We start from the raw sequence: 12,490 nt of genomic DNA, 5'->3' as shown, positions 1-12,490 counted from the left end.
TTAGTTCGCCCATTGACCGTCGTAGGAGTCCATCGGTTATAATTACATTATACCGCAGTAATAATAGTCTTTCTAGAGCATAAATATATAGTTTCAACCACGACACATATTTATGTGTATATTAAAAACCCAGTACCTTTACATGTTGCAATAAGAGGATAAAATATGTTCACAAAAAAAATTCCTTTATAGTTCGTGATCCATAATAAATGTACATAATCAGGATTTCTAACCAATGAACTAATATAATGCCATTTTGTCTCTTATAGCACTTAAAACAAATATATAACATCAGGCGCGCGGACACACGGGATTCCAACGAGCAAAACAATAATGGATAACAATGACTTTTGTACATATGTACTTTTAATAATGGTTGTATTTTAATAAGATTTATGGCGTTGAAAAAGAAAGGAGTCAAACGCGCCAGGCGTGCGTTAAGCCTACAACAAAAAGAAAAGAATAACCTAACGTCAGAGAAGGAAAGGATCAGAAATACGTATGGGAAAAAACTTGAAGAATGTCTGATACGAGGATTGGAGGAAATTCAGAATGATTCGCCAGATGTTGACATGTCCGAATGTGACGTGAAGATTCTTACAAATAATATATGTGATGTTTGTCATGATTACTATGGATACGATCGCAGAAGATTCAAACAAAGAATGTTCGAAATATATGTTAATCTCAAACGAGAAAACAACCAAGATCTCAGAAGGAAGATTTTAACAAAAGCAATGTCTGTTTTGGATCTTGTAGAAGCTGATACAATACAGCTGGCACCAGAAGAATTAAAACATAAGCGGCAGATAGAGGTTGAGCGTCATTACATAAGAAACGTTATCCTGCCGACGGAACTTCCACAGGATCCAACATCAAGTACAAGCGCTTCAATAAATGACAACTCGGTGTTGGATGGAGACGATGGTAGTACCACGCTTGCATATAAAAACAATTCCTTTTCAGCTAATGATAGCTCCCGTAGTATTGATACCCATGGATCTAGCTCGCCATCCAGCAATGAAAGTGACTACTCTACAGAGTCATATGATAGCCTTAGTGATTCGGATGATGAAGAAGCCAACCAGAATAGCGTAGATAACAATGAAAACTGGAGTGCAGATCAACAAGGGTCTAATCAATCTGATATCGAAGAAGGTAAGGGAATTCTTCATTCTGTTCACACAAATGTAGAAAGTGGAACGTTAGATCCGCCAGCAGTAGAGTTTAAGGAAGAATATTTCAACAATGTCTTCTCCCAAACTATCCATCCTTCCGTTGGAAATCAGACAGAAAAGAGTGAAGACGATATTGATGAAAACAAACACCAACTTGATACTCAAGACTGGTCATACTTTACGTTACAAAAAACCGTGGAAAGGATTGGAAATTTGCTGGATGGGCTACCGGGATATATAGCAAAACCGTTTAGGGTTCCATTAAAATGTGGACATAAAAGAATTATGCTACTTATGCAAAGATCGCACATTCTTCAGTACAATTATAATGACACTGATCAACCATAATTTGTATTTGGCGGGCATTAATGTCAATGATCCACTGAACTGTGGCACGCGCTGTAGGCTAGGCGTCATGAATCACTACATATTATAATGCCGTCAAATGCCGTATTGGAAAATCTCCACATATCTGAAGCATTGCAATGACGACACCAGATCTGTTGTGGATTCGTATGATCTGTTGATAGTTAGAGGTGAATCTTCCTGTTCACCACTAAGGATTTGGGGGAGCTGAAAACCGTGTCTCGCCCCGCAGATCCTTGCGGGGACAGTGACAAAAAACATATAACTTGCTTTCAAAACTTTCTAATAATATGGTTTTACGTACCTGCATGTAAGGATTCTGTTTCTAATTGGCTCGATCTTTCCAATGAACGAGCGATAGAAGGCAGAGGTACTCCACAAGACGAGATATATGCGTGGAATCTTTCTGTAAATTTGCGGGGAGAAGGATATAATAGGAATAATAAAGATTATTATCGTTAACTCCTTTGGTTGAACTGTAATATATCGCTACATAAGCTCATCACATCAGCAGCAAACATGAGGATGGCCGATTGTGCCACATATGACGTTCCTGATGACGTCAGCTATAGGACAAGCTCCATAGGCACAGTAACGCCATCTGGAGCCATATCTCCGTCTTTTCATAAAGGATTTATGGAGATGCAACGTGAATTGGGCAATGAGCCTCTGAAATCTGGCAATGATAACTTAGAGTATATAAGAGTACTACAGGCGTGTTTGTCAGGCTCTATAGCAGACCCGGCGACTCCATGGTCAAGATCCACTGCCAGTAGTGATGCTGATATTGCAAATGACTGTGTCATTGATTCTCCGATGCATTCTAATAATGTGAAGTCCGACTTCATCAAGTCTAGCAGACGACGTTACAAAACATGCATTCCAATGAGCCGTGTAAATACTAGTAAAAATGGATGCGGAATATACACACATTCTAATCGTTACATTAATACTGCATCACATGCACATGAAAATGATGAACCTCTCCATTATAATCCGCATCCATTTGACGATGAAGAATTGTGGAAGGCAGAAAGACAACATTTAGGGCAATCTCAGACTAAAAGGGATCTCAGCAATGCATATGATAAACGAAACAATGCGACTAATGGTAATGTAATCCTACTTGATGACGATCGCAATGATGCCCGATTGGCTGTATCTCTCCTAAAACTGCGCACTGGAGTAAAGGGACAACAAAAAATTATACGCCTACACAGAATTGGCACACATTTACAACTAGAATATTCAGAAGCCGTAGAAGATTTAGAGCTGAGCTACGTGCCTACTGAGAATATCGCAAAAGGAGATGATTCCATACAACGTACAATACATGAAAACTCTCCCCGGTGCGAAGATTGGATTGCGAACTTCCACTTGTATACAAAGCCAGAAATGCCTTCATATGGATACTCTATAGTGTGGGTTGCATCTGGACTTTTATGCGCAATGGCAGCGTGCACGCTCTATTTGAGAAATAGGAATACTGCAGTGGCATAGTTTTTACGTACATAATCAATGAAGTTTGTCGTTGCAAAATGACATATTCTACAGTATGTAGCTTATAGCGGCCTCATTTCTAAAGCCAAATATACATTATGATACAGGATGAAAATGGTCACATACGCACCATAACTGTGCATATCATGATAACAATTGAAATATAAATATCACTAACTACAGAATGTACCCTTCTGGGATAACATGCGTCGTGGAAAGCACATAATACTATACTGATCATCTGCTATATGCAATACCATCAAATAAAGTACATAAAATGACATTCAATATGGTTATGAGCAGCGCTTTATCGCCTGCATTATGTCCCAAAAGTCATATATTTAAATGACAACAAAATGGAGCATAAGCTTAGTACCATGCGAGTCAATACAAACCCGTGGAACTCAACAATGTAGACAGAAGCGTCCATTAGGACAACACCAAGATGATAGCGATATTGTGCATCTACATTTCAGGCATTACTGGGATGTCGTACACAGTGACGTCAGCCGCCTTGCCACCAAACCTCTTTTCAAGTTGAGATGGGTCCATATTTTCCAGCAGCTTTTTAGTATTCCTTCCAGAACTTATCTGAATCTTCTCCTGAGTGGCCTCCGGTAACACGTTTTTCACAATGCCCCAAATACCTGATATAATGTAAGGTGCGTTAATCAAAAACATCTGTGAAAGGCGTCCACGGTAGTTAACGGTTAGAGCACGCGCAATCTGCTTGATAAGAGATACTTGCATCCCAAGCAAATTCGTTCCACTCATATCAACAATCACTTTCCACTGCTCAATTGTACCTGGAATCAAAAGCTTGTGAATCGTAACCTCAAGCATGAAAAAAATGCAACGCAAAACAGCGTCATGAGCAGTCTTGCCTACACGGCTCAATTGAAGAACTACAATAGGACGCATACAACGATCACGCCCGTGAACATATATTATACCACGAGACAAAACGCCTGCAATTTCATGACGAGCAATAGGTAGCGTATCTTTGCGCCATTGTAAATTCTCCCGCATGTCATCGAATGCAGCTTGGTATTTATAATTGTTGCCAATTAAACAACGTAGCAAATAACCATCCTCAGCGAATGCAGTGGCTGTGAAGCGCCTCTTGAAGATCTCTACAGCATCGTTGGCGTCTAGCTGAGGACCCTCAAGGTGCTGAACCGCAAATATCTTAAAAGCACGAATGTGCTCCAACTCAAAATTTGTAAATTGAACATTGGAAAAGATAAAACGTATCTGGTGACCACTTTTGGTAACCTAAAGCAATATTATCCTTTACACATAGACTTACCGTGTTGTATTCATCCTCACGGGGTACGTAGTTTTTCACGTAATCCGGAATCACAATGGCGTCTAAAAGAGGATCATCATAACCAAGTGGATTAGATGAATCTGGTTCTGTTTTCATAGGCTCCATTCTATAAGGGAATTAGTGGCGTCATCACAACGCAAAAAGGTGTGTGACGCTACTGGCTTTGCAAACAAAAAGGGTCAAATTGTACCAAAAGAAGGGCCATAAGCTTTGCAGGTCGGAAGAACTGCGCTTATTTTTAACACAGTTACAAATAAATTCCCCACTGCACATGGGGATTGCTACAGTGGAGACAGTTGTTGAAATATGTGTAACATTTTTGCTGATTTATACTATAGGTAGTATCTACTAAAGGTATTTTTAATTGTAGGTAGTTATGATGCATACGGTAACGACTGAGTCATAATAAGTAACGATGAACTTATATTATGCATACGCTCAGCATTATTCTTATACAAATAATTCATCAAAAATGTTCAACTGATGTTCTAAATTGTCAGCGTAAATGAACGCATTTCGAAATGTTATAATATATGTGAGGTAATAAATGTCTATCATGTTGAAACAAAATACATCATACACATTGTTCACATTAAGAAGTAGAAATTTTATAAATTTTAAATACAAATATGAAGTTTTAAATCGTGGTTTTTGACATGCGCATTAATTTATATACTATTTTTTGGTTTTCTGCATATGATATTGTGTGTTAATTGAATACCGTATAATATGTAACAACGCTGTTAGCGGTCTCGTAGTGTAGCGGTTATCACCGTGGACTCTGACTCCACTAACCCAGGTTCGAATCCTGGCGGGACCTTACTTTTCAAATAATATAACATGTAACAATGTGGTTATATGGTCTCAATTCTTAATGTTTGAATCTATATCCTTTATTTTAGTTCCTCTTGATGTGGGAGGCGTTGGTGCTATCATATCTAATACGGTATTTACATTTTACACTTCTGCCTCCTACCCTCAAAGAACTCTGTTGCTTTAGCTATATATCACTCAAAACACTTATATTTAAAACGAACCGATAGCGGTCTTCACACTAGTAACACGAGATGCAGATACCGGGGGCACTTCAACATCCTGCTCAGCAAGTGTAGATAACTCAAACTCCAGCTCTGCATCATCTATCTGTGAACCAACCTAATGCTAATTCCAAAAGGATTGAAATTTCACTTACTAAATCAGGGCGAATCAGCGCATCATTAATATCTTCCGTGTAGTCTTGTAAATCTTCCATATCCTCCTGGAGACGCTGCGAAAAGCATTGCGGAATCATCATGTTAAGTACCTCTAGGTCATCAAAATTGGTTTTCTTCAATTGTTTTTTCGTTGCTTTTAACGATGCAGAAAGCGCATTGTGCTGAAAAGTTAGTTAAGAAAATGAAGACAACGTACAATTTGAGCAGCAGTTTGAACCTGACTATATATGTGATTACAATTATCTACAGCCAATTGAGCCCCAAGCAATTGATCTCGCTGGGTTTCATAAACCTGTCTGCGTCGTAATATAGTGGTTGCCTTGCGTTTAGCTGCAGACAGAGCAGTGGCATTTGATGAACCACATAGTACCGTCTTCAGGCGAGCTAATTCAACATTGCATGAATTGATTTTCTCCTCTAGATTCCTTATACTAGTTTCCAGTTCTCCTACATAAATATTCAAAAACAATAAGAAAATAAAACCACACCTGATGTTTGATGTAACGAAACTGTCGACTTAGATTTTCCAAAAAATCTGAACAAATATTATATTCATATAAGAAAGTAGAAGATTGTTTATACAATAAATTACCTCATTATGTAGAAGTTATAATGATGATATCATAATCGAAGTTTGATGGAACATGGCGCAAATGGATCAAATAAACAAATAGCGTTGATATGCGATGAATCAAATTATTTTGTATAGTTTATCAGCTGATTTATTACATATACAAAAATGTGTATGGTCTGAATGTGTGGGTATTACAAGTATCCATCTGGGTAACGCCATCGCTTCATTAGCTCCCGATAACTGATATATGGTTACTTATATATGTAGTGCAACATACTTAAATATTTTAGATGGAAGTCCATTCTTTATGCGGCAGGAATTCTCTGCCATTTGTATCCATCCCAGAAGTGCACGGCGACTTTCGGTTCTGTAGTTTCTGTACGATGATAATATGCGTGAAACTAACTGTGGTGGAAATGACGATGTAAATGTTTCGAAGCATTGTCTACCATTGTTACACATGTCAATCATTGTTTTGTAGAAGACATCAATGTTACGTCGTTGTGAATTAGTCGGGATTTCGTCAACATAAGATCCGTACATCCATATCTATGCGAAGATTATTATGTTATATATGATACAAACCAAGATCCATTGAGCACTGCATGGGTCTATGGCAGCATTTCTGTCGACTGCTTCCATAGACTGTGCAAATGTATAATTACGTCTGCTGTCTTCGGTATCAGGAGAAGCTGGTGCCATTTCATTTCCTATGTACATATATCTGCATGTGTAAGGTTTTCGTATAATATAAACGCTACATTGTTGTATCTGAATGTGTAACCGTCCCCATCGCTAAATACTCAACACATAAGATACTCCAATACATAACGCAGTTTCAACACAATGCAGAATGCTATATAGAAGTAGGATATTAAGGACTTGGCAACAACAACACTCCAAAGAAAGCGCTTCAGTGCCGTTGTCAACCAACACACTAAAAGACGTGATTCTCAAAGGAATTGGTATGAATGTTCATCTAAAATGAATGTGTAATCTTCCTACAGGGAAGCCAACGTCAAGCGATGAGATCAGGTATTTCAAGCGTAATAATAAACTTAAACCCGTTGCCCCTTGCTTTGGTGGAGAAATCAGACCGAAATTGAAATTAATAGCTACTGCTATAGGTCACAATGATCTTCCTCCGGCTGCACTGCCAGAGGTATGTTCACATTTCCAGTCCATTCGATGGTCGACGGTTGTAATCATTAATCTTTTAAATCCGAAAATTGCTTAATATCTAATTGTCTATTCTAGGTCGCCTTTTACGGACGTACCAATGCTGGTAAATCATGTTTAATCAATGCCATATGTGGAAGATATGGTGTTTGTCCGGTACATGAGTTGCCTGGTACTACAAGGAAACTTCATTTTTATAAAGTAAGAAATTTCAATACAATGGCCCATCATACTCAGGTCGGTACACCATCAACTGTTATATTCGTTGACATGCCTGGATATGGGTATTCCACGGCAAAAGATGACTTAAGTATGCAGTGGAATGAATTTTCGTTATCGTATTTAAAACATAGAAATACATTGAAGCTACTTGTTGTTCTTGTTGATTGGTATGTAATTAAATCACAAAATAATCTTACCTACAGCCGCATTGGACTTAAGCAATCTGACCTTGAAGTAATTAATTTTTGCGATAAATATAAAGTAAAATGGCAAGTGGTGTTAGCGAAAGCAGATATGGTTAAGCCAGTTTTGGTGGCTAAAATGTTGCACAAAGTTGGTGTATTTAGGACCTATTAGATGAATGTTATATAGGTACGTCTAGAACTTGCCATTTTTAGATCTTCAAATGGTAAACCTATTGCAATAAGCTCTACAAAAAACCAAAATCTAGAGGAAATTAGGGGGATATTGGAGCACTTCAACGTAGACAAACCCACAGCTGTATGTTTCAATGGAAATTTCTTGACAAGTTGCAGCACTTGTTATTACAAAATAGGAAAAGGGATAATATCTCTAATAAAAACCTGCTTAATGATACAATAAAAGGCGGCATAACCAAATCCAACTATAATGAGTCTAGCAATCCGCCAACTCTGATATTATCTAAGACGGATGAAAGTGAGATTTGTGAGAAAGGGTAAGAGTTATGTTACACCATTAAAATACATAGGTATGACCTGTGGAAATATATAACAGTGTCAAAAGACTCGTATGATAGGAACACAGTAGCACTGAAATGTTTAGCCGACATATATTCAAGATTCACTCCACTACCTGATTTTATCGATAAAACCCGAATCGCTGCGCTACCTACGGTTACGTACACTGAAAACGCTATTGACCGAGTGAGGCATGAAGTACAATCTTTTACGGAATCTGAAGGGAATCTAGCATGTGATGTTCACATAACGCTGGCCGACACGCTGATAAGTTGCGAAGAGACTAAGCCACTTGAAGAAAAACTCATTAATGATAAGATCGTAAGCTACCAAAGGCATCTTATGAAAACGCTTAAACCCATAACAAAGATTACGAAACCGGATGTAGGAAGGAGTTACAAACGAGTTCTATCACTATTTAAATCATCCCTTTCATCACAAAAAATAAAGTGGAATGCCACTGATCGTGATAAGCTCACGTGGTCAGCGGCGTACCAAAAGTGGGAACGATGGAGCAAGAGGCACCCACAACTCTCCAGGTATTTATATATTCATCTTATTCATTCCTCATACTTAGATCTATGGATCCTCCCACTAAACTGTCGGTCACAGAAGAAGGCAGGTATGGTTTATATCAAAACGAAACACTCTCTTATAGAAAGACACTCATCAGAAGCCAGCAGCTTAAGGTGTATAACAGGCGTGAAGCATTGCGTAAAGGTAGACCAAAGATTAAAAATCGAAAGTCTCTATAAATCGTGTGTAAATGACAATGTGGATTTAATTTATCGCAAACCGTTTGAAAGTTTTAAACACGCTCTATCACATGAATGGCCGATTAGCATGTAATGAGCCACCAACTTAACATAAATCCTAAGATAGCCATAAATAGTGCTATGATGCCAATAAAAGCTGCAGATACCTTGATGGAATCCAAATAATATGTGGAAGTACCATATGACGTCAACGCCACTGGTCGAAAAACTATGTAGTTTAAGAGATACGCTACCACCACAACCAAAATCAATATAGCAATATTGCTTTTTATTGCGGTTGAAAGCGGCATTTTACCTCTTAATAAGGCAAGAGGTGTTAACGCTGGTTTAGTGGGCAAGTCATGTTTATGTGTGCTTTTTGATCTCACACATGTCTCCCCGCTGCATTCTACTAATTATTTAGATTATATGCAATAACTATTATGAGTGTTTTAACTGAGATCAATGGATATTATCGGATTATTATATCTGCAATCAACTCTAGAAATTCACCTGCTACAAGTCAGTGGGAAAGAACTGTTTTACGTAATATGCAGATCACTATTTAATTAGAGAATTAATTGAAGCAAATACTAAACTGGCTCAGTCTGCTATTAATTTGATATGCAGTGAACGGATAACCAAAATTTCTCTTACCCTCGATAGTCCATCAACGCCATTTTTCTACGCTATCCAGTCAAAGAACCTATCAAGGCAGTATCTTGTTATGCCAGGTTATTGTGATTGTACGTTGTGATAGAATCTAATCTTTTGAATGGTCAATTGCCGCAGGTCATTATTTTGCCGAATGTGTCTTATCTAGATGTACAGCATTTACGGTAAGACCCGTATGAGGTTAAGCTATATCATTAGCAGTGTGTACATGAGATGGCTTGTATTCTTTTAGAATATATGGATTCCACTTTATCATTGGGTGCGGAGGCTATAGTTAAATTCACCGAAGAAGTGGAAGAAACTGAATATTTGGAACAGATGCTGTTATTGCATGATGAATAGTAGTACTCCACTATTAGTTGTTCATATTACATTTGATAGTTGTAAATGTTACATATCGTAAACAAGTCATTGTAGAGGTTTCATAGTGACTAAATATGTTACCAAAAAAGTCGTTAGAAGCATAATTGGGTATAGTAAATAATGTTTGCATTGGTGATGTTCCGCTTGTCATTTTTTATCACACGTTTTTCATTAAACAAGTCTTATCAGTAAGTTGATGCAGAAGTTTTTAAAAAATAGTTGCTACCATTTGAAATGACGTCTCGAATTGATCGACCCACGGTAATCCAGTTGGAGCTTTTGGCATGTATGCACAAATGAAACATGTTTGGCTCCACTGGTTGCCGACGACTAGTGTTTGTTGGGAGACGGCTTATTTTATCCGTATTCAGTAATTTACGTTGTAGTTTTGATGTAACTGCGGTAGATCAATTTCTGATCTGTCCACAATTCTAGATCCTCTAACGGTTGACAGCATATAAACCATTCACTATAATCACGTATCCGTTGTATTGTTCAATGTCTGTTAATAAATTTTTGTATTATCCCGACTGAATTCTCATTGATCAATGTATATGTGCATTTACAATGAAAAATAACAGGATCTATATCCCAATATTGTTAATCCTGTTGAGATTCCGTCATGGAATTACTGCAAATAAATTAAAAACGGAAGGACCGAAATATGTATCATACGACATGTGGTTAGGCCTTTGCGATAAAATCGTAGCAACTGCAGAAGAGGCATATAAAAAGGTTTCCATGGATAAGAACATGGTGGGTAGAACGAAAAACATTAAAGCCATCGAAGGGGCATTTAAAAATTTTGAGGTTATTGTTGGCAAAGTGAAAGAACACTGTAGGCAAATGAAACAACTACAACATTTGCCGAAATTTTTGCCGATGGATGATGGTTATAGTTTACGACTTGATATTGCCAGCAGAGGACATGGTCGTGTAGTCGTAGCGTCAGTACTTGCGTTTCACAGATATTACAACGAGTTTATAGTTGTGTCTAAAATTGAAAAGGAAGACATAGATTATCTTGGCGCTTTAAATTTTCTTGAGTCAAACATTATTGAAACCACATCATGCAGCTCGTTCTCCCATAGAGTAAATTTCGCTGTGTTGATTGCCATCGTATTTATGATCCCGTATATTTCTTTATAGGATTGTCTGATTGACTGTAGGCATCAGCATTATTTAAAGAAAATGGTGCACCTGACAGTATATCAACTAGCCTTTCATATATGACCCTGCGAATGATGGAAATTATGTCATCAAGCAATCATGTTAATCGATTATAAAATGTTTATTGAATCGATGTATATCTGATGTCATCTGCTATTTAAATATGTCAATATACATGGTTCATTGATTTACTGTTGAATTGGTTGAATGGAACTGCATTTTAATTGTGTTGTGTTTTGCTACTATTTGCTACATAATATGATCATGTTTAACATGTTTTTGTATATTTCACCTTTGGTGCCTGATGATATTGCCATGGGAAGGACATATAATGTCAGGCAAGATCTTCATGAAAAATATATTGACTTTTCATTATTTTAATTTCACCCATTTGTTGCCAATTTATTTGTAATATATAGCAACATATCAGAATAAAGGAATAGCGTTAATCAGGTACGAAAAATTACTATGGGTTAATTACATCGATGAGTTACCTAAAATGGTTATCAGGCGAATACAGCTCTAAACAAGAAATCGCCACGTCCACATAAGATCTTTTCCAAGACTATTGAGAACCTGATTTTACATAAAATTTTGTGTTTTGTGTCTATTAAAAACGATGGTTCATTATTTTACAAAACACTACATTCCACTAGACATCATAAAAATAAAGAATGCTTTATCCATATTGTTACAACTATCACCATATAATGATATATCTTATATCAGTTTTTAGTGATGTTTTCACAATTTGGTATTGACATTACAACTGAGATTTTTTGAAACCACGTAGTGGTGTCCAAAGAATTTAAGCTTTAGTTATGTTTCAGTAGAAATACTAGCACTACTAAAGCTGTCTTTTAGTTGTTCTGTCTTACTAAAACAGTAAGACTCTTTGGTAGTTGTTTTTGATGTCGTTAGTGATATTTTGAAACTATCATTGGGCGTTATCACGCACAAATGTAATGAAATAACATGATGATATTGTTCCTAGCAATGTGGCCCATACAACCACATTGACGTTAAAACACACAGTTCCTTATTATAAACTCGCACCTTTTATACAATTTTCGCCATTTTATGGAGGAAAATCAATAATGTTGAAGTTCGATCATCTGTTGTAGTTGATATAGGGCAGCCGTTGTATTTGATTGCATCCGTATAACATAAATAAAAGTGATTAGCGGAAACCGCAATTGAGTTTTACCGCATCTGTAGTTTCAATCAAACATTAACTGTTCATAT

At 37.2% G+C, this 12,490-nt stretch overlaps 8 protein-coding genes across 8 annotated transcripts; 4 read left to right on the top strand and 4 right to left on the bottom strand.

The window, feature by feature from the left end:
- Positions 1–317: 317 nt before the first annotated feature.
- On the top strand, positions 318–1,593 carry BBOV_I002050 (Transcription factor S-II (TFIIS) central domain family protein). Its single transcript, XM_051767117.1, has 2 exons — positions 318–1,158; positions 1,195–1,593. Exons 1-2 carry the CDS (start codon positions 396–398, stop codon positions 1,524–1,526), a joined length of 1,095 nt encoding a protein of 364 aa, XP_051622968.1. The 5' UTR covers positions 318–395; the 3' UTR covers positions 1,527–1,593.
- A 415-nt stretch (positions 1,594–2,008) lies between these two features.
- On the top strand, positions 2,009–3,089 carry BBOV_I002040 (putative integral membrane protein). Its single transcript, XM_001608805.2, has one exon. It carries the CDS (start codon positions 2,064–2,066, stop codon positions 3,042–3,044), a length of 981 nt encoding a protein of 326 aa, XP_001608855.1. The 5' UTR covers positions 2,009–2,063; the 3' UTR covers positions 3,045–3,089.
- A 220-nt stretch (positions 3,090–3,309) lies between these two features.
- On the bottom strand, positions 3,310–4,590 carry BBOV_I002030 (CRAL/TRIO domain family protein). The gene is made up of 2 exons (XM_001608804.1): positions 4,354–4,590; positions 3,310–4,319 (listed from the first exon to the last, which is right to left on the bottom strand). Exons 1-2 carry the CDS (start codon positions 4,477–4,479, stop codon positions 3,510–3,512), a joined length of 936 nt encoding a protein of 311 aa, XP_001608854.1. The 5' UTR covers positions 4,480–4,590; the 3' UTR covers positions 3,310–3,509.
- A 620-nt stretch (positions 4,591–5,210) lies between these two features.
- On the bottom strand, positions 5,211–6,307 carry BBOV_I002015 (Snf7 family protein). The gene is made up of 8 exons (XM_051767249.1): positions 6,181–6,307; positions 6,077–6,123; positions 5,785–6,035; positions 5,678–5,749; positions 5,567–5,641; positions 5,412–5,529; positions 5,351–5,374; positions 5,211–5,312 (listed from the first exon to the last, which is right to left on the bottom strand). The coding sequence occupies exons 1-8, from the start codon at positions 6,183–6,185 to the stop codon at positions 5,239–5,241; spliced, it is 666 nt and encodes a 221-aa protein (XP_051623882.1). The 5' UTR covers positions 6,186–6,307; the 3' UTR covers positions 5,211–5,238.
- Positions 6,308–6,339: 32 nt separating this feature from the next.
- On the bottom strand, positions 6,340–6,902 carry BBOV_I002010 (Erv1 / Alr family protein). Its single transcript, XM_001608803.2, has 4 exons — positions 6,748–6,902; positions 6,569–6,711; positions 6,440–6,529; positions 6,340–6,402 (listed from the first exon to the last, which is right to left on the bottom strand). Exons 1-4 carry the CDS (start codon positions 6,880–6,882, stop codon positions 6,354–6,356), a joined length of 417 nt encoding a protein of 138 aa, XP_001608853.1. The 5' UTR covers positions 6,883–6,902; the 3' UTR covers positions 6,340–6,353.
- A 100-nt stretch (positions 6,903–7,002) lies between these two features.
- On the top strand, positions 7,003–9,132 carry BBOV_I002000 (ribosome biogenesis GTP-binding protein YsxC family protein). Its single transcript, XM_001608802.2, has 10 exons — positions 7,003–7,127; positions 7,170–7,324; positions 7,420–7,542; positions 7,579–7,730; positions 7,767–7,896; positions 7,936–8,064; positions 8,100–8,260; positions 8,294–8,821; positions 8,860–8,904; positions 8,945–9,132. The coding sequence occupies exons 1-10, from the start codon at positions 7,016–7,018 to the stop codon at positions 9,129–9,131; spliced, it is 1,722 nt and encodes a 573-aa protein (XP_001608852.2). The 5' UTR covers positions 7,003–7,015; the 3' UTR covers position 9,132.
- BBOV_I001995 (putative integral membrane protein) lies at positions 9,094–9,530 on the bottom strand. Its single transcript, XM_051767168.1, has one exon. The coding sequence runs from the start codon at positions 9,346–9,348 to the stop codon at positions 9,121–9,123; it is 228 nt and encodes a 75-aa protein (XP_051623869.1). The 5' UTR covers positions 9,349–9,530; the 3' UTR covers positions 9,094–9,120.
- BBOV_I001990 (uncharacterized protein) lies at positions 9,456–10,523 on the top strand. The gene is made up of 4 exons (XM_051767435.1): positions 9,456–9,559; positions 9,595–9,783; positions 9,830–9,876; positions 9,911–10,523. The coding sequence occupies exons 1-4, from the start codon at positions 9,481–9,483 to the stop codon at positions 10,052–10,054; spliced, it is 459 nt and encodes a 152-aa protein (XP_051622967.1). The 5' UTR covers positions 9,456–9,480; the 3' UTR covers positions 10,055–10,523.
- Positions 10,524–12,490: the final 1,967 nt, after the last annotated feature.

This window comes from Babesia bovis, chromosome 1 (assembly GCF_000165395.2).
Source record: "Babesia bovis T2Bo chromosome 1, whole genome shotgun sequence".
Taxonomy (NCBI): Eukaryota; Apicomplexa; class Aconoidasida; order Piroplasmida; family Babesiidae; genus Babesia; species Babesia bovis.
Note: the sequence above shows the minus strand (reverse complement) of the source record. Positions and strands in the feature narration are given on the sequence as shown.

Excerpts from the sequence above, each read along its gene's own strand:
- BBOV_I002050 (XM_051767117.1), top strand. The coding sequence starts at position 396 with ATGGCGTTGAAAAAGAAAGGAGTCAAACGCGCCAGGCGTGCGTTAAGC. Across the intron at positions 1,159-1,194 it reads TCAATCTGATATCGAAGAAG|AAAGTGGAACGTTAGATCCG; the intron begins GTAAGGGAATTC and ends ACACAAATGTAG.
- BBOV_I002040 (XM_001608805.2), top strand. The coding sequence starts at position 2,064 with ATGAGGATGGCCGATTGTGCCACATATGACGTTCCTGATGACGTCAGC.
- BBOV_I002030 (XM_001608804.1), bottom strand. The coding sequence starts at position 4,479 with ATGGAGCCTATGAAAACAGAACCAGATTCATCTAATCCACTTGGTTAT. Across the intron at positions 4,320-4,353 it reads GTGAGGATGAATACAACACG|GTTACCAAAAGTGGTCACCA; the intron begins GTAAGTCTATGT and ends ATATTGCTTTAG.
- BBOV_I002015 (XM_051767249.1), bottom strand. Across the intron at positions 5,642-5,677 it reads CCAATTTTGATGACCTAGAG|CGTCTCCAGGAGGATATGGA; the intron begins GTACTTAACATG and ends TGCTTTTCGCAG. Across the intron at positions 5,313-5,350 it reads AGCAACAGAGTTCTTTGAGG|ATATGATAGCACCAACGCCT; the intron begins GTAGGAGGCAGA and ends ATACCGTATTAG.
- BBOV_I002010 (XM_001608803.2), bottom strand. The coding sequence starts at position 6,882 with ATGTACATAGGAAATGAAATGGCACCAGCTTCTCCTGATACCGAAGAC. Across the intron at positions 6,712-6,747 it reads GCAGTGCTCAATGGATCTTG|ATATGGATGTACGGATCTTA; the intron begins GTTTGTATCATA and ends ATCTTCGCATAG. Across the intron at positions 6,403-6,439 it reads CTTCCATCTAAAATATTTAA|TTATCGGGAGCTAATGAAGC; the intron begins GTATGTTGCACT and ends ACCATATATCAG.
- BBOV_I002000 (XM_001608802.2), top strand. The coding sequence starts at position 7,016 with ATGCTATATAGAAGTAGGATATTAAGGACTTGGCAACAACAACACTCC. Across the intron at positions 7,325-7,419 it reads CTCCGGCTGCACTGCCAGAG|GTCGCCTTTTACGGACGTAC; the intron begins GTATGTTCACAT and ends TGTCTATTCTAG. Across the intron at positions 8,065-8,099 it reads ACGTAGACAAACCCACAGCT|CACTTGTTATTACAAAATAG; the intron begins GTATGTTTCAAT and ends GACAAGTTGCAG.
- BBOV_I001995 (XM_051767168.1), bottom strand. The coding sequence starts at position 9,348 with ATGCCGCTTTCAACCGCAATAAAAAGCAATATTGCTATATTGATTTTG.
- BBOV_I001990 (XM_051767435.1), top strand. The coding sequence starts at position 9,481 with ATGAGTGTTTTAACTGAGATCAATGGATATTATCGGATTATTATATCT. Across the intron at positions 9,784-9,829 it reads TATGCCAGGTTATTGTGATT|GTCATTATTTTGCCGAATGT; the intron begins GTACGTTGTGAT and ends CAATTGCCGCAG. Across the intron at positions 9,877-9,910 it reads CTAGATGTACAGCATTTACG|CAGTGTGTACATGAGATGGC; the intron begins GTAAGACCCGTA and ends CTATATCATTAG.